Source organism: Cryptomeria japonica, chromosome 1 (assembly GCF_030272615.1).
Source record: "Cryptomeria japonica chromosome 1, Sugi_1.0, whole genome shotgun sequence".
NCBI classification, from domain to species: domain Eukaryota; kingdom Viridiplantae; phylum Streptophyta; class Pinopsida; order Cupressales; family Cupressaceae; genus Cryptomeria; species Cryptomeria japonica.
In genome coordinates, this window is record NC_081405.1 from 435,387,541 (window position 1) to 435,408,247 (window position 20,707).

Below are 20,707 nucleotides of genomic sequence, written 5' to 3' on the forward strand. Positions count from 1 at the left end.
GTAATTCCAATCTCTTGAGGGGGCATACTACTCTTATATTGGGGCAAGTGTTGTATCGGTTCATCTTATATTCTGTGAGCCAATGTGACATGCTGCCTTGTCTCGAAGAGGGGTAAAATGTGGACAACTAAAATTATCCTAGTATTTATTTAATTTTTTTATCCTAAGCCTTCTATTAATTAGATAGATTTCTATTTATTTAAATAATTCACTTATCCTCTTCTAGCCTTTCCCTATTTAAATAAATATTTTTATTTATTTAAATCATCCTTAAATTAAATAAATATTTTATTTGTTTAATTGGCCCCACTTCTATTAATTAAACAAATCTTCATTTATTTAATTAATTCATTAACTTTTTCTCTCCATTACACTTGTCATTCATCTTTTAATCTACCTTTAACCACCTCTCTAATATTTTCTTATTTTCTATACCTACCCCCTAATCCTAACTGACCATTTATCCCTACACCTCTTAATCCTATCCCTCCATCTCTAGGGCTCTGCCTATAAAATATGATCCTTTCATCCATATCAATCCCTAATAAGTGATCAATCACTCAAGCGTCTACACAACCACACTCCATTCTTTATTGAGCTCTTGTGCACACATAAAATCTAAGAGCAATCGACATATCAAAGCAAGATCAATGGAGATAGGAAACAATTGAGATCAAACCCTACTAAGCATGTGAAGGTACAATTTCATATTTGTTGTTTGCATGTTTTAGGTTCTTCATTGGTGTATGGTGGATTTCATTGTAGAACTAGGGTTTTTATGTGGTTGAATCTTATTTGGTTCTATAATATTTTAGTTTTCCAATTTCATCGTATACAATTAGTACATAAAACAAAATTTTCATGAACAAAGTGAACAATAAATTGTGAGATTTCTAAAGACAATGCTGCATATAAGTATTATTTTTTGCTTGGTATGTATATAAGTATTATTAAGAATGACCATAATTAAAAAATTTATATTGTTAAATGGTGTGACATGAGAACAAGGTTCCAACTTAATGGAATATCTAAGTCACCATATGAAGTTGTGTTCACAAATGGTGGGCATATTTGGAAGTTGGGCAATACCAAGAAGCATTGACAAATGCCTAGAAATATTGTAAGCTCAACCTTTTGAAATGCCATTGGTGTGAATTTAAACTTCAGTTAACTTATTTATAAAATTTTAATTGCACATGTCGCTTGCAAAGATACACAACCAAAATTTGTTAAACCTAGATGACAATGTTATCAGACCTACAATTTAAAAAACTACAAATAAGTGAACACTACCCTACACATGTTACATTACACTCTCTTTGATATTTGAACATTTCTTAATGTTGTATTAACAATTTTATTTGAACACTAAATGTTTTGTTAACAATATTTATAAACTAAAGTACTATAATTATGGTAAGAGAGATCACATTCAATTGGGAAGCCACATATGAACAAGTAATATACAAGAACGAAATGGGAAATTGTATTCATCTTGTAATATCCCAAGCTTTTGAGAATTAAACGCCTTAGATAAGGTGTGAATTAGTAAACTTACATATAATTTAAATTCACTAATCAATAGAATGTCATAATCTATGTGAGTATAATTAACAAGTAAAAAATATTTCAATGTAATAAAGGATTACTAAAAGATAGTTTAATTAAGATGAATATTAATATAATACAATAATTATTCATATATTAATAAAAAAATAACTTAATATAATATAATTTTATAGATTATAGTTAAATAATATAATATAAAACATAATTTAATCAGGATTAGTATAAATATATTATAATAATTATACATATATTAATAATTTATCATTGCTAGGAGAAGTAATTCATTATTTTATTAAATAAAATAATATAAGAATAAATTAGATACAATTAAAGTGTGCTATTGTTATAATCTAGTACAATATAATAAATTATAATTTTTTTTTATTTGATTAATAATATACATATAATATTAAATATAGTTTAATTAGAATTAAATTGTAATACTAAAATAATTTAATTTAATTAATTAAAAATAAAAATAAAATTATAACATAATATTACAACTATTAATATTAAAATAAAATAATATAGTATTATGATCTAATAACTATAATTATTGTTTTAATAGAATATTATTTGGTCAATTATAACAGAAATAAAATATTTATTTTTTTAATCTATAAATATAAATAATTCAATAAATTTAACAAAATATATTTAAAGATTGTTTTCCTATTTTCATAACAAGTTTAATAATGCCAACTAAAATAATGATGAATAAAAAGATCAATTGAATACATATTTTTCATTTTCATGAAGGTTACAACATGACCTCAAATTTTTCAACCAATAAACTTACAAATACTGGCAGATTTCCCATTACACTAATAAAACAAACATAAGCAGAGATTATTTAGTGAATCCGTCGTTGCTGCTGAGTGGCGTATACATTTACTTAAGGAGGAGAGCAGGGAAGAAAGCGGAAGCCTTATCAACAAAACATATGCAGGTAGTGATGGCAAATTCATACGCCATCCTCACCACCACCACCACTATCTCACCATCTTCCTTTCACTCTACACTCTGCACTCCATTCAAAGTTCCCTCCACCATTTCTACTCGCCAACATAAATTGATAGCCAAGCGTTATTCTCTTACCGTGAAAGCCGCTTCTACGCCTGGTCAGAGGGACTTTGTGCTAGAAGATTTTTATTCTCGACGCGCGCTGAAGGCAAGTTTGCATTCTTTTTAGCTGGATAAATATTGGATTACTGGTAGTTGTAGCCTCTAAACCAAGGTTATACTAGACTGAACATAGTATAACATGCCTTTGTTAGTAGAAAATATTTATATTTGGAGTCCAAAATCTGTAACTGTGCCTCTCTGATATTCTTACTCTGTTGCCATTTATTTAAGCAAATAAAAAAGTTATAAAAAAAAAAAAAAGGCCTTTTGACCAAACAACGATCTTCTATTCTTTAAATCTTTTGACATCATTTTTATTCACAACTTGGAAGTATAAAATCCAATTTTTAATGTATTCATTTTCTGCTAGGCTTATATGTTGATATCAGATCAGTCTTTCCTAAACTTTCAGAAGTTGCGCAACATCATGCAATTTCTTGGCAATGATATTGCTAAGAGATTCTTTATTAGGCTTAAAATGTTTCCAGTGAATTTTTTCCTAAATCTTTTTTTTTTTTTGGTTTGGAAATGATGTACTTTATGAAAGAGATCTCTCTTTCGCCCACTCTGCCTCTGCCTCTTTCTCTCCCTCTTTCTAATCTAAGCACATTTAGGTGTGCATGTCATTTCTCTTTTTCAAAAAATGGATAAGGGGCTTTTCACTCAGGGAATTGTCAGGGTCGAGGTTGGGACCTGCTGTGTGATGCAAGCCCAAGGTTTGTTGGGGGTTAGGGATTGAACTTGCTACTTGATGCATGTCGGAGTGTTGGTGGAGATTGGGCATCGGAGGTCGGAGGTGAGGCACAATGCATGCCTAGGAACCACAGTTCGGAGTTCTAGAGTGCTAGCCAACCCATGCCAAAGCACGGGAGTGGAGAGCCAGAGAGCCATTGGGTGTGAAGGATCGAGGGTGCAGGTCGACAAGTCCCAAGACCAAAAGAAGGGTAGGAAACGATTAATGCATAGCAGGAGGAAGGGGTAGCAGTAGCATGTGGAATGGCAGCAAAGTATAGCATGGTGGAAAGATTGCAAGGTCATAAGGTCGACCTATGGTAGCATGTGACATTTGAATTTGGGCCTTTGTCTTTTAATTTATCTTCAGAGAGTAGCATATTGTAACATACTGAAAATTTTAAAAGAGATAACCATTCAAATAATCTAACTGTTGCAAAAATAGCCGTTAACATGAGCATAGCAAGATGAATATATATATATTTTTTTATAAATTCAAACAGGAAAATGAATAACGATAACTGAAAGATTAAGTACATTAAAACTAAAAATTAAGCATACATGTAATATTAAGAACTAATTAACTTGCATGAAATGAAAGAGAGATGAGGTTTAGAGAGTACTTTTCAACTGATGCTAAATTCTGAACTTCAAACTTTGTCATGATACTGGTGGGGAGGGAGAGTATCATTAGGGCGCTTTTCTGCCCAACCACGAACTATCTAGTCCCCCTTGCCATATCCTTCTGGACTGGCCCGACCTTTCGCAAGAAGGTGAAGGAATACGAGAACTCAATGCCATCTGAGACTTGGTGTTAGGGCCTACACACTTAGTCGGTCATACACTAAGGGTAACTCCCTACTAGTATGATGCTTTGACTAAGGGTGTATCTGGTGCTAAAGATCAGACTAGTGCATGCATTACACAGCACCACCTTGGCCAAGGTTTTTATATTATAAGCACGAGTCTTCGCGCTATCAATGATCTCACCCTTCTCGGCAAAAGTCTGGGTTGAAGAGTTCAGCTGAACTCGAAAGTAATTCTAAGGACCATTTTGCGTTTAGCGTTCAATAGTTATAGTAAAGGTATTTCAAGTGTTAACAACCATTTATTCCTCGCACAACTACTATGTTTTCAACAGGTTTCGACTGAACCCCTGACTTGGTACAAGACTGCATCGCTATAGTGGAACATGTCTACCCGTGCATGCTAAGATATGTGTACACGGACACGTGAGTACAATTACCCTTTCATATACGTCAAATATTACCAGTTATAACTTCACTGGTACATACTTGCCGGTATATGCCCAAGTACTTTTACTTATGTGTACGTGTACCCGCCCTTCACATGCACAGTGAGTAATCACGATGTCTAAGGTTTACAACTTATTTTTATTTAAGATAGACTTCACAATAGCCTTAACCTTTGTATCACAAATACATAAATTTCATGAAGGCAGAGATTCAGAGGATAAGATTTATTTCAGTCTATAGTTCAGCTGAGAAATACATGTAAATCTAACACATAGACCTGCAGTTGACTATACACAATTATATCTAATTTAGAGATATATGTACTCGCGTAAAGGTGTCTAATATATTTATAACATAGACCTGCTGATTATAAACTTTATGGTTTTCTGGTTTAAGTTTGACCAAATGGAGCCTTCTTGCACCTCAATATTGATTATGTTCTTATGATTTTCAGATTTCAGTTAGCTGAATGGTGTGAGTAAACATAATTTCCAGGCCTGCACATCATTACTCAGATATACCTATATTTATATATATAAATACACACCTAATAGTGTTTTTATAGATATAATTATATTTATATATTCATTCATAAAAGTAAACCTTAATCATGCTGGTCTGATAACAGTGTGACCTTGCTGTCTACTCTGGTTATGAAAACTATTTAAAATAGAACAATGTTATTGAGGAATTTGGGCATGTGTTGGGTTTACCCATTATAATTCCAGATTTATAACGTCTGAAGGAATAAAAACACCTTGTTGGTTTAATTCCATACAGCCTTTCAACACTAAAATAATTTTCCCGACTTTTCATAACATATACATTCCAAAGTTACATCTATACACATAAATATATATATATACACATACCCATGTATACATATATATATTTATGAGCATACATATAAATTTCCCACAACTGAACCAGTTCATAATATCATAACTATTCTAATTTTACCAAGAACAGTAAGTAAATCTGGTTTAATACAGAAAAAAGCAGATATATTACGTATTTTGTCATTTAAAGACTGCATAAGGGTTTGCCCTTCTCCATTCTAGAATACTTTTCAACATTCACACCACTAAATGAAAATAATTCAGAATTTTCAAGACATAAGGAAGAATACATTGCATTTCGTTCTTTTCCTCTATTTTTTTAGAAACTTGAATGAGAAATGGAAGAAGAATTATCAAACTCGTAGGGTAGCCAGACTACATGACCTGAGAAGTGTAGAACCTTGTCAGAGAATGCACTCCAATGCCCTTCTCAAACAAACCATCTATATTTCGTAATGGCTGAGCTGAACAATAACAAAATAGCAGAGCAAAACCCTCTTTCCTGCCGTTAAGAAGAAGATGAATCCCCTTTAATCCCCCTTCCTTTGTTTATGTATTCACCCTAAAACATATTACTGCTTGCCACACCCTAATACCAGGCGGAATTCAAAACCTGCCTCATGGTTCCCGTGACTGCATCCCTCACGCACTCAACAATTTTTATTGGCTTCTTCACCAAGCTTTTCCGTGAAAATATCTTTTTTCTCTTGTAATGAAGTTTTGCGATAACTATTCAGCCCCTCTTTACCCCAAAAGGCTCGATAAAAGATATATTATGATGTGCGATTTTTAAAAGAGATTTTTACTTTTGCAATACTCTTTTCTTAAGCAATCCTCCTAATAGCTTGATATAGCATAATAATTTACTCGTAGAATGAGTAAACATGCCATAGCTTAGACTACTATAAAATTAAAATGCTTTTACTTAAAACTTATTTATTTTTTTATTTTTATTTTTAATATTAAGGAATTAATCCATGTAAATCAATTAGCAACTTTAGAAGGGTAAATTTAGTCTCCCCCTCACATAATCTTCACTTTAATAAAGATGTCAAATAAAGTTGGTACAAGATAATTTGTTTAATTAAAAAGAAACGTTGTCATATAATTATAAATTTATTTAAACTATAATTATATATTTATTTTTATTTATATATGTGGCCTATACTCCTTACGAATACCTGACTGCGGTAGTACGTATACAACCATGTATACGTACTCACGTACCCAGGTACTCGTATAGGATATATATGTAACATATATATACCTATATATAACTATATATATAATTATAGGATAAAAGAACAATGGTCCAACCACTTGATTAATAATTAATAAAACAATTAATTAATATTAATAATTAATAATTGCCGCAAGAAGTGACAACCCTAATTTCTCTATACTGACCTACCCGGTTATCTAGCGCACTGGCTAGCAAGGTCTGACAAAATCAACCTAGGTTTACTTGGCTTAGGCTAGGGTTTCCAAACGGCATTGAGTTCTTCCTTCCTTCCACCTCCCGACCTGATGATACTTTCCCTCCTTTCGTGGAGGACGACGATCTCCTGCACACACTTGGCCCACGTAAATTGGTTAGATCCAATCTTGTCTAGTTCTGACAAATAATAAATTATGATAAAAGTGAAACATGATATCATATTGTTAACTGATATTCATCTATTTACTATATCAAAGTACATCAAATTAGCATCTAAAACATAATTATCATTATTCATATTTGCATAATCATCTGAACAAATCCATCATTTAAAGCATAAAACTAGGCACATTATACATCATACGAGTATATCAAAATGCACTAGGGTTAACATGTATCAGGACGTGAATACTGCACAAAATCAACTAGGGCACAAGTGGGATGTAACACATATATTATAAAACTAGAAACTTTGCAATTGTAATGGAGCTACTGTTAGGAAAGCGGAAGCAGAAACCCCAGATAATTAAATATTATAGCACACGTTAGATACAAGTAAAAATGAAGAAAAGAAACGGAACAACAAAACAACACACAAGACACAAATTTACATGGTAAAACCTTGACAAAATGCCAAGGAAACACCCACGGGACAAGGTATCAATATTCTTATTGCTTAGGAGAAAACATTTACAAACTTCACAGCTGCTGCTCTCTTACAATCTGACTTTGCAAATACAACAACAACAATTACAATTTTACCTTCACAGGCAACATAGATATATACAAAAAATCCTCTAAATGTAACCACCACCAATCATAGAAATAACCTGCTCAACTCCTTAAAAAAAAATAGGAACTTTCTCACAAAGAAGAAGTGCTATTCTAAAGGTGAGAAAAAATTAGAATTTTCTGATTTCTATTTTCTAATTGTTGTCATTATCGAACAATCTCCATGTTGTGATGTTATCACACATCGCCCCATTGCAAATGGGGACCCCCACTTGTTGCCTTGTTGCTTGGGGTCTCTAGTTAGTCCCTAGTCCTTAAACCTTTCAGTGAGAGGAGGTTAGCTCAGGTTGTCAACAATGCCTTCTAATGATGAACGACATCCAAATAACAAAGAATGAATTTGATGAACTCATGAAGGCTTGAAACAAATTTTTGACTATCATAATTTTGCTTAACTCATGGTCCTAGCACTAGCTTGCTCATCAAGCGGTATTTATGCAAATCAATTTCAATTTGGCACCCAAGTTGTGCGTATGAAGGTGAAAAATGCGCCTTGGTTGTGCAATTGGACCTAGGATTTGCGCCCATGCTAGAGAAGCAGGAAACGTGAGATAACCTAAGGCAATGCTAGATAAGGGGTCAAGATTGAAGAATTAGGGTGCAAAAGCAAAATTTTAACTAAGTCAAGTTTTTTGCCTAAGTCATGGTCCTTACTTTGAGCTACATAATTGTGCAAATGAAGCAAGAAATGCACCCAAGTGAAGGATGAATTGAGCAAGAGTAGCATCAACCTAGGCATATGAATGAGTGATTTGTCTAAACAAGAATGGAAAATAGTAACCTTTATATGCAAAAGAACTTCCAAATTGCGCCCTAGTTATGCAAACACATGCCAAAAATGCGCCTAAGCAACAAATTTTGTATGGATGCATGGTCAAAATGCACCTATCAACCTAGTTGTGCAATTGACCCTACAAAATGCGCTCAATCAAGCAACAAACTTGTGCAAATGACCATGAAGAATGCGCCCTCCTTAGGTTTTTGTGCAATTAAATGTGAAAATTCCACCCTAGCAAGAAGCTTATACAAATGCATGGTGAGAATGTGTCCCGCCCCTCCTTTGAAGAAATTTGTACAAATAAGCATGAGATTTGCACCCAGCTTGTGCAAATGAAAGGGCAAAATGTGCCCTAGGTTGTGCAAATGAAGGTAGGAAATGCGCCCTAGCTAGATTGTGCAAACAAACACTAATTTCACGTCTTCCTTTTGTGCAAATTAAGGGTTAAAATGCGCCCAAAGATCAGGCCTCACAAACTCAAGAATCACACTTAAGTAAGGTTCTTAGACCTAGGAGAACAGCAAAAATCAGAATAATAAATTTAACCCTCAAAAGTTGAAAATCAGACCCAAGTAATGTTGGAATCAGATTTTTTTTTCTAGTTGATTTGGTAAGAGTGATGTGATCAAAATCAGATCTAGAAAGGTGGGATCAGACCTGTGACATCACCATGTTCAAGTTTTGGAAGCATGATAGTTGTAGTATTAGTGTTATCTCATGTATAAGTTGAATTATATTTCATTACTCTTGATTCTCAAATATGTTCTTTTCAGATTTGATGCATGGGTAAAGCAAGGAAGCGAGTACATAGAGCATGGGGCTAAGGACCTCACCATTTGAGAGAAAAAAACCAAGTTATTCAATGAGATGGATGGAGGAATTCAACAATCATCGTGACTTCAAAGTGAAACATGGAGATGGATACCATCAAATGAGGGAGGCAAGTCAGCATTGTGAAGAGTTTGATTTGGTAAGAGTGATGTGATCAAAATCAGATCTAGAAAGGTGGGATCAGACCTGTGACATCACCATGTTCAAGTTTTGGAAGCATGATAATTGTAGTATTAGTGTTATCTCATGTACAAGTTGAATTATATTTCATTACTCTTGATTCTCAAATATGTTCTTTTCAGATTTGATGCATGGGTAAAGCAAGGAAGCGAGTACATAGAGCATGGGGCTAAGGACCTCACCATTTGAAAGAAAAAAACCAAGTTATTCAATGAGATGGATGGAGGAATTCAACAATCATCATGACTTCAAAGTGAAACATGGAGATGGATACCATCAAATGAGGGAGGCAAGTCAGCATTGTGAAGAGTTCATCACATTCAAGGCTTCATCATATCATCCCTATTATTAGGACTTCAAGTTATCAAGGATCAACATCAAGGGTCAAGAGGGAGGTGCATGACATTAGGATGAAGGACTTAAGCAAGGATGCAACCACCACATGAAGATAAGTTCTACAACAAAATGACATTCAATGCTAGCATTACAACATGAGGAGCAAAATGCATTCCAAGCTTTATTGCATCATGGCGACATGAGGAAGTTAGGTTGATCAAGGCAAGATAGGAAAGCAAGGGTAAAGGGTTGACTTGACTAAGATGATGCTTCTCATCATTCATCACTGCAGGTGCTTGGAAATATTGAGTATCAAGAGATATGCCTGAATCACCAACACTTGTGATGAGTTACAAGGAGTAAGCTGAGGTGGCGACAACTCAACTTCATTAGCCCAATTGCATCATTCCAAGTCATAGTGTCTAGATTCAATGTACTTGACTCGTCCAACGAGGAGGATAACTACGACAAGATGGCACAAAGTTTGATGTACTACCCTCGTCATCTATTGGTCTATCATTCTTTGACGGTCATGTGTCCTATTTTTGTAATTTTATCATTGGTCAAGCATTAAATCCTATTTAATGGGTGTAACAAACTTTTATTAGGTTTTCTATCTTTCGGTCTTGGCCATTGATTTGAACTTAATCTTGGCCATTCAATTGAATTGAGAGCACTATAAAAGGATCAACTCTCTCATTGTAAAGGGTTAATAGAGGATCAATAGTTAGTAGTTGATAGTTGATCAATAGACATTAGAGAGCAAGTAGTAAAAGTAGAAGTTAGAGTAGGAGGAGAAGGCAAAGATTGTTGCCAAGATCTTGTTGTAAGAGACATACGGTTTTCATTGAAGTTATGGTTAATTCTCTATGTTAATTCAACATGTTGCATGGTCTCTACTTCTCATTTTCTTTAAAGTTGGTTAGATGAATGGAAGATATCGTTGTTGATAAATGGTGTACCTAATGTTCATACTACTTGTAATTTGTTGATTGCAAATTTCAGAGCTAGTCGACTGAACTTATGTGAAAGATAACTTCTAATACTTCATGCTCATTGTTCATGTGGTTGATGTGCATTGGTGATATGAAATTCATTTGTTTATCCTTAGGAGATTGCACCTACTTTGTGTAGTTGTTCCTTGATGGCAAAACAAAGCTTGGTTTGGTCACCCCTAATCAACAATCAATATCTACATTCTTAGGATTAGATTAATTTTCTCAACCCTTTATCCTTTTGTTCATTTTTTAAAGTCAAGTAAACTCCCACGTTCCAACAACATTCAAGAAAGAGTTCATACAAAACGTAAGTCCCCTTGTGATTCCAAGCAAATCACATCAACCATTGAGATATTTACACATCAAGACCTGACAATAGAAACCTTGGAGTTGTCTCGGTTGATCACATAATTTAGCATCCAAGGAGATTTTGATCAAGAGAAGATAGAGTGCCTTTGGTATTTTATTCTATGTTGCATGGTGCATAAAAAACACATCAACACTCCACCTCGACAACAATTTACCAGATACCTGCCCAAAACCACCATCACCCCTTTTGCAAGCCAAGAGAAGCCACAGTCAACTTTAGCTTCTCTATTAGTACTTGTTTGGTAAACATGTTTGCACAATTTTTAGGTGTATGAACTTTCTCAAGGATTACTCGACCTCCATCAATCACCTGTCTTACAAAATGGTACTTAATTTCAATATGCTTGGTTCTACTATGATAAGTTGGATTTTTAGCTAAATGAATAGCACTCTGACTATCATAGAACACTTTGTCTTGCACTTTTCCAAGCTCACCCAAAAAAACCCTTCAACCAAATTGCCTCTTTACATGCATGCGAGACAGCCATATACTTTGCCTTTGTTGTGGATAAATTATTTGTTTCTTGAAGCTTTGACATCCAACAAATAGCCCCACCCGCAAGAGTAAAGACATAATCTGATTTAGATCTCCTTTTGTCCAAATCACCTGCAAAATTAGAATCAACATAACCACACATTGAACCGCTGCAACTATTATAGGTGATACAATAATCATTTGTGCCTCTGAGATACCGAAGCACCCATTTCACTGCTGCCCAATGCTCTTTACTTGGATTTGCCATGTATCTACTAACAATACCAACTGCATGTGAAATATCCGGTCTTGTACATACCATCACATACATTAAACGTCCTACTGCATTAGCATACGGTACATGAGACATATAATCCTTTTCTTCCTTAGTACTAGGACATAAACTTGAAGAAAGCTTAAAATGAGAAGCCAAAGGGATATTTACAGGTTTCACATCTATACCAAATCTTATGAGGATATTTTCCTGTCTTTGTGTATTTCTATGTCCAAAATTTGTTTTGCTACTCCTAGATCCTTCATATCAAATGTCCTAGCCAACTGAGCCTTTAACTTATTGATTTCAACCATGCTTTTACTTGTTACAAGCATATCATCAACATATAACACCAAGATAATGAATAAACCATTTAACAAACTTTTAAAGTAAACACAATGGTCATATTCACTTCTTACAAAGTCTTTGCTCACCATGAAGGAATCAAACTTCTTGTACCATTGCCTAGGTGACTACTTCAAGCCATACAATGACTTCTTGAGTTTGCAAACAAATTTTCTGTTGTGATCTTGGACAAACCCTTTTGGCTGATCTATATATATCTCCTCATCCAAATCTCCATGTAAAATTGTTATTTTAACATCTAGTTGCTCTAACTCAAGGTCAAGTAATGCAACTAATGCTAATACAACCTGAATAGAAACAAGCTTAACAAATGGTGAAAAAACCTCATGAAAATCAATACCTTCTTTCTAAGAATATCCTTTTGCTACCAACCTTGCCTTTTACCTTACAATTTTATCACCAACACCCTTCTTCAGTTTGTAGACTCACTTGCAACCAACAACTTTCCTACTCTTTGGAAGTTCTACCGAGTCCCATGTCTTATTCTTCTCCAAGGCATCCATTTCTTCTTTCATTGCTATCTTCCATTTAGCATTTTCAGTGCCATTCACTTCTTTCTGATAACAACTTGGTTCTCCATTGTTAGAAATCAAAGCAATTGATGAAACAACATCGTCGTTACCTTTTAGGAGGATTTTTGACCCTTGTAGATCTTCTTAGAGATGGTTGTGGTGTTTCCACACTTTCTTGTATGTTTTCTAAATCTGGACCTTCATCTTTAGAAGGTTTTTCTTGCTCCATCTCTTTTGTAGATTGATGAGTTTCCAATTGAACTTGTTGATATTGTGGTACTTGTTCTTGTTCCAAATCATTTTCTACAATGTCCAATTTTTTTAGAGAAGATTCATCAAATACTACATCTCTACTAATGATGGTTTTGTGGGCAGTAGGATCCCACAATCTTTATCCCTTAAGTCCATCACCATAACCAACTATTGAGACTACGTAGCTTCCGTAAGATAAATGATTGAATGAGAGACTTCATTCATCTCTCATTCAATCATCTATTCTATCGATAAGACTACAAGCTAATGGTAGACATCATGATTGATTGAACTTGTTATAATCATCTTTATATGCATTTCATGTTTCAAGCATTTCTAATCTATTATCAATCGAGATATGATCGTATTTCTTATGCAGAGATTTCAGTTATATTTCTTATGCTGTGAATGTGATCGGATTTGTATATCTATTATAGTTGTCATATGACAACACTAATTAGTGTTGTCATATGATAACTATAATAGTTATCTTATAAACTTGCTTTTGCTCTTATACCGATCCTCTATTTGATTTACATAATCGAATTACACTTACCATGTTTGGTATCAATTATCATTAATAGCATTAAGAATAAACCGATTGGTTATCGGTTAAAATGATAATTAAATTGCATTGGAAATAAACTGATTTGTTATCGGTTATGATTATGATTGAAACAGCATTAGACATAAACTGATTGGGATCGGTTATTATTCTTTATGTATCGACATTTATATAAACTGATAGTTATCAGTTTTTCTTAATGAAAAGACACCTCTCTTGGATTGATCAAGACATGTCTTGATCGGACATGTCAAGAGACATGTTCAGTCAAGGCATGCCTTGATCTTTCAAGGCTTTGCCTATATATTTGCCATAAAGGATGCTGTAGTAAACATTGAAATCAATAAATGTTATCTACAACAATCTGCAATATAAGAAGGAACAATCAATACAAACAGTAAAAGATTAAATATATTCCTTAAGCATTGAAGTAATTCAATAAGAAAGTAAAAGAATATCTAAATTCTTACAACTTCAGATTTTGAACATAAATTTGAATTACATTTACATCAACAAAGGAGTATTTCTTAGATTTGGGGTCTAATTTAGAACATTGATCCATAGAAACAAGAGCATAAGCATCACAACCAAAAAATTTCAAATTTGAATAATCACATGAATGACCTATCCATACCTCTTCAGGAACCTTACAATGTATTACAATTGATGGTGATCGATTTACTAGATAGCATGCTGTATTAATCGCTTCTGCCCACAACTCTTGCTGCAATTTGGCATTACTGGGCATGCTCCTTGCTCTCTCTAGAAGTGTCCTATACATACATTCAACAATACCATTTTGCCGAGTGTAAATCATGGTTTTATGCCTTACGATTCCAGCTTCCTTGCAATAAACTTCAAACTCCAAAGATGTGAACTCACCTCCATTATCTGTTCTTAAACACTTGATTGATCTGCTAGTACTCTTTTCAACCAAAACTCTAAATTGCTTGAATACACCAAACACATCAACTTTACTTTTAATAAAATAGACCCATATTTTTCTAGAGTACTCATCTATAAATGTCACAAAATATGACGCTCCTCCAAAAGAAACTATAGGGGATGGACCCCAAACATCTGAATGGACATAGTCTAGAACACCTTTACTTGTATGACCTCTTGATTTAAACTTTTGTCTACATTGCTCTCCAAAGACACAATGCTTGCAAAATTCAAATTCAAAGATTATAAATTTGGAAGTAACTTACAGTTTATTGGTACCTTTAGCCCTTTCTCGCTCACTTGACCTAGTTGTTGATGCCATAAAGGAGTATATTCATTTGCTTCTTTAGATACCATCGTTGCCTCGTTTACCTCAATACTCCCTTCTAGCGTATAAAGATTTCCAACTTGAGTAGTTTTCATGACCAATAAAATGCCGTTAGACACTTTAAGTGTTCCACCTTGACAAGAGAATTTATACCCAAAAGAATCCAAAACACCCAAGGAAATCAAATTCTTTTTCAGTTTTGGTACATGTCTTACCTTTGTTAACATCTTTACAACACCATCAGACATCTTGATTCTAATGCTCCCATTTCCAACAGTCTTACAAGAAGCATTATTTCCCATAAGAACAACACCAACATCAATAGGTTGGTAAGTAGAAAACCGACTCCTATGTGGACACATGTGATTAGAAGCACTAGAATCTAATAACCATTTATCTTGATGTTGTAAGATATTACAAACAAATAACACTTCACCAACCATACATGAACCTATTTCGATTGATTTTTCTTCCTTTTTGGATCCATCATTCTCCTCTTTCCTTTTCCAACAATCTTTCTTGAGATGACCTGATTTGTTGCAATACCAACATTTTCCCTTCCCCTTTTTGCTTCTTGACTTGGATTTGGATGTATCTCTCGCATTCTCCCCTTTTTTTGTCGATCGACCTCTAGCCACCATTGCTTTTGGTGTGGGGGTTTTTGCATTAGACTTCCTTCGCACCTCTTAAGACAACAAAGCTCCCACGACATAATCAAATTCAAGGGTGTTAGTTGTGCGAAAGCTAATAGAAGTGACTAAGTGATTCCAAGATTTGGGCAAAGAACATAACAGTGTGACTGCCTTGTCTTCATCTTTGATTTTTACATAATACTACCCAATTGACAGATTAGAGTATTGAAAACATTTAAATGATCGACAATTTTGTACCTTCATTCGCAGACTGTATAGTTGCCTCTTCAAGTAGATTCAGTTTGTCAAGGATTGGACCTGTAAAGGCTCTCCATTTTGCTCCATAAATTTGCTGCTGTTTCCTCTCCAACAATATTAAAAAGAACCTCATCTGCCAGACACAATTGAATTGTGCTTAGAGCTCTCATATCTAGATCTTCCCAATCCTCATCAGACATATCTATAGGTTTCTTTGATTTTCCTACCAATGCCTTGTGCAATCCTTGTTGCACGAACAAATCACATCTTGAGATTCCATAACTAAAAGTTATTTTTGCCATTAAATTTCTCTACCTCAAACCTAGCATTCGAAACCTTTGCCATTTGATGCTGGAAAAATCAACACCAAATTCTAACACAACCGCTGCAAAAATAATTGCTCTGATACCACTTGTTAGGAAACGAGAAGTGGAAACCCCAGATAATTAAATATTACAGCACAAGTTAGATACAAAGTAAAAACAAAGAAAAGAAATGGAACAACAAGACAACACACAAGACACAAATTTATGTGGTAAAACCTTGACAAAATGCCAAGGAAACATCCACGGGGCAAAGTATCATTATTCTTATTGGTCAAGAGAAAACATTTACAAACTTCACAGCTGCTGCTCTCTTACAGTCTGAATTTGCATATGTAACAACAACAATTACAATTTTGCCTTCACGGACAACTTAGATACATACGGAAAATCTTCTAAATGTAACCACCACCAATCATATAAATATCCCGCTGTGTAATGCCCCCTTTTAGATTACTATGCCTTGGGGACAATTACTTGCTTTCCTTAGAGTTACAATATCAAATTTGTACAATAAACTAATTTAATTGGGAATATGAATACAATGATATAAGATACAATAATAAGCAATGTCACTTGCTATCTCTGATTTGTACAATTAAAGGGTATGCTTAAGTGAATTGATGAATATTTGCACTAAGTGCAATGATCACTAGGATCTCTGCTATATCAAATACGGTAGTGTAAATATGCAAGACGATATTGTTATATTGCCATGTCTGATGTATTCCTTTGAATATATGCAATGAGATGTAAGACAATATTGCTTCTAGCAATATTGAGTGCTGTCTTTGATATGATCCCTTAAATCATGCAATGTTTGATATATAATATCACCTATAGCGATATAGTTGCTGTTTCAAATATTGATTTATAACCTTGCAACAATAATCTCATGCTGTTTCTGATACATACGATCTTTCCTTGCAATCAACAGTGTTGTCTCAAATATGGAGTTATGAACTTGCAATTGGTTTAGCCAAGTAGGCCGACGCTCAAATGAGCAGATCGAATATAGGGATAAGAGTTAATAAGTTTCCAATTCCTTGATCTTTGATTTGAGTTTGGTTCTTATTAAATATCTCCCAATAGGGAGCGGTGGCATCTCTTCACCCGAACTCGACTTGTCCCTTCTTGTTCATGATTCTTCCTACAAGTTAATTGCATCATTTCAAGTTATTAATGAATGGAGATTAATTAAGGAATAATGATTGGTTTCTCTGTCTTTATTATCCTCAATTGTGCCTCTTCATAACACGAGATTTACCATCGATTGGTTTTGTTATTCAAATCGTACCATTAAGGATTGTTGTTATCTCTTAATTGGATTAGTTAACTCCCTTATACATCGATGTACTTTGAACTTGGAATATGATTGAGATCGAAGGACAGTTGGTGTTAATGATGTGATCTGCATATCATATTGTACTTGATATCTTTATCATTGATTCTAAGGGTGCTTATCTTGATCTGGTTGAAGGTTTCTTGATAACATTGGGGCGATATGCTGATAAGGACAATGACGTCATTAGTCTGATTTTCATCATGCTGGTTGACTGTTGCATAGTTCTTTGAGTCTTCCTTTGATCTTCTTTGAGCATTGTTATCACTGATTCTTCTAATCATTATCTTTGAGCCATAACCGATCTTCATAATGTTGTTGATTAGATGCTGGTTTGCTTCCTTGCTATCAAGTACAAGGATGTTGCTGCCTGTAACTTAATAACAGTTCTGATCTGATCTGATCCATGGTGATACGCTGCTCTCCGGGGTTCTCGTTTGGTTGGGGATATCACATTCTGAAGGTGAGAAGAAATTAGAAATTTCTGATTTCTATTTTCTAATTGTTGTCATTATCCAACAGCTACTTCCACCCTTGGCTGTATGTTTTCCATCCCCTATATAGGGATAGAACAACATTTAAGCTTGACTAGGAACAAGCATGAAGTATGTGGTGATTTATTTGTTTGGATTGACATGTTGACACATCCTCTTGATGAGATATGTCAAGTTTATAGGATGCATGATGGGGATCGACAACATGATAGACAGTTGCCCAAAACTGGCCACACAATCTTCAACTCTTTTGCCTCCTCAACAATGGCTAAAGAGAACTTCATGAGGATTCACATTGACTACATAAAGGCTGAACAAGAAACATTCAAATTCCTTTGCTCCAAGATTGATGACCTTGTTGATGGGCTAGTTTGTAGTAATGAGAAGGAGACTCCAGGTTCACACATGACCAACACGGACATTTAGGGAAAATGGATGCATTCACCAAGTTGTCATCTCACTACAATTGAAGATCAACTAAAAATATTCACACCAAGAAGTTTGATGCTAGATGAAGGTAAGATAAATGAGTTTCATTTTGATTCCATGACTAAGTTTGGTATGGTGGTTGGGGCATCAAGGACTCTTTAAGGATGAGACACGTCAAGCTCTTAGCATTGTCGGGGCAGAGTATTCGATCATCACTTTGGATGAACAAGGGATATGAAAAGATTTATATATCACGGGTCTTGGAGAGATCTGCAAGACATTTATCTTGCATTGGAACAATTAATTGAAGAATTCACTATAAAGTTGGAGCCCTAGAAAGAAGAGATAGAACTTCTAGGCAATAAAGAAGAAGATTCTAGAGTTGCCATGGCTCTATGGATGAAAGATTATTTGGTGGCACAGAGCATACAAACTATTTCATTTTCTGGTAAGCAACATAAACTTCATTTTGATATCCAAACACTTTTAAATCTGCACAACATGGTGTTCAATAAGATGTTCCTAGGATCATCATCAAATAGAGGGTTTCAATGTGTCATAAAGTTTAAAACTGGTTGTAAGCATGTCAATATTCTTCCTTATTTCTCAAAGAATAACTTGAATTTGAGCCACCATCATATTTTTCTTTTGCAAGGACTATGGGTAGAAGATAACTTTCAAATGCCTTATTGGAAACATGGAGTTCTTGCTATCCAATCTGTTTAATGTGTCAAGACTCTTCCATTTGTGGTGGATCAGGTTTATGATGATTAGTTAAAATAGTTTGTTTTGATGTCCTTTAATGATTCTATGATGCGTAGCAAAGCAAAAGATCATATGAGACACCAAAATTTGATCACTGGGATTCTAGACTATAGGCTTAATTGCAAAAGAAACTAGGGCACCCTTAAACAATATGAGAAATACAGGAGCTTTGGCATGGGTGGACAAAACTTGGGAAGATTGTGACAAACTTCAAAGGGTAATTAGCTCCTATTTGATTTCATATTCTCACAATCATTGGTTTTAGAATGTGATGTTGCAGGAGGGAGACGTGTAGGAAAAAATTGTCATATGGAGGAAGCACGTAACATCCCAAGAACATTTCAAGAAAGTGACCAATACAACATGAGATTGGGGTTGCACAACCCTTGTGTAATGAATTCCAAAGGTGGCAGACATGTCATAATCAAGAAGAGCAATGAGTTCACCACTAAGTTACCGGTTCGGGTTCAGATTCGCGGATTCAACAATTTTTTTTTTCTTGGGTACGAGTACGGGTATGGGTTCGTCCGTACACATACACACACACACACACATATATATATATATATATGCACATATATATATATATATATATTTAATTATATATATATACACATATATTATATATATGTTCAATAAATACAATCCATACAAAAATAAAATATACAATGTGACTTTCCATACATAAATGATGAATGATAAATGATAAATGATAAATCCATAATTGCCAATGCCAATAAATATTCGTATATTGCAAATATAATCAGTAAACTAATAACTTAAGTCTAATATCATATTCATAATTTGCAAAAAACTTAATATTCAAGTTTCAAGTCTTTTTTAAAAAGTCATAAAGGGGCGAATTAGAGTTTTATTAGAAAAAAACTATTTTAAAAAGTCTTTTTTTATTGTTTTTTTGAACCGTGGGCCCTGTTTTTGGGAACCCACGGGCCTGGGTTCACGCGGGTCCACCTGGGTTCACCCGGGGAGAACCAGAACCGGGCAAGAACCAGGACCCGAACCCAGGCCAAAAGGGGAAGAACCGGTATCTTAGGCTCACCATAATTATAATTGTGAGAAAGCGGTTAGCACCCCCCAGGTCCTGGTTTGGTTCTTATTGGGTTCTAGTCCTAGTTCGGTCCTTTGTGGATTTTGCCCTGCCAAATCCGGACAAACCCAGGGAGAATTTTGCCGTCCTTCAAGGATTTTGGGCAGAATTTGACCAGAATGCATTTTTTAAAACTTTTTTAGAGTGTTTTTGTAGTAGTGTACCCTCATTTGTAGAATAAAAATCTAAAACATTGAAAAATAGAATTGCTTGTGTGATTTTATTTTCATCAATACAACAGATGAAATAATTCCCAATTATGTATAATTTGTAAATTGGAGTCCAAAATATAGTCATAATATCAGATTTTTGAAAATGTGTGCCAATCTTAAAATAAACTAGTAACTTTAGAGTTTATATTGCACATCATGAAGAAAAAAATCTGATCAGGGTAGC

General features: G+C 34.4%; 1 protein-coding gene across 1 annotated transcript in view; it reads left to right on the forward strand.

Moving 5' to 3' along the window:
* The first annotated feature begins 2,422 nt into the window (after positions 1-2,422).
* Positions 2,423-20,707, forward strand: part of LOC131064846 (uncharacterized protein ycf23) — a 189,738-nt gene continuing 171,453 nt past the window's right edge. The window contains exon 1 of the mRNA XM_057999142.2: positions 2,423-2,740. Within this exon, the coding sequence (XP_057855125.1) occupies positions 2,513-2,740 (228 nt within the window). The 5' untranslated portion in view covers positions 2,423-2,512. The remainder of the gene's footprint in view (positions 2,741-20,707) is intronic.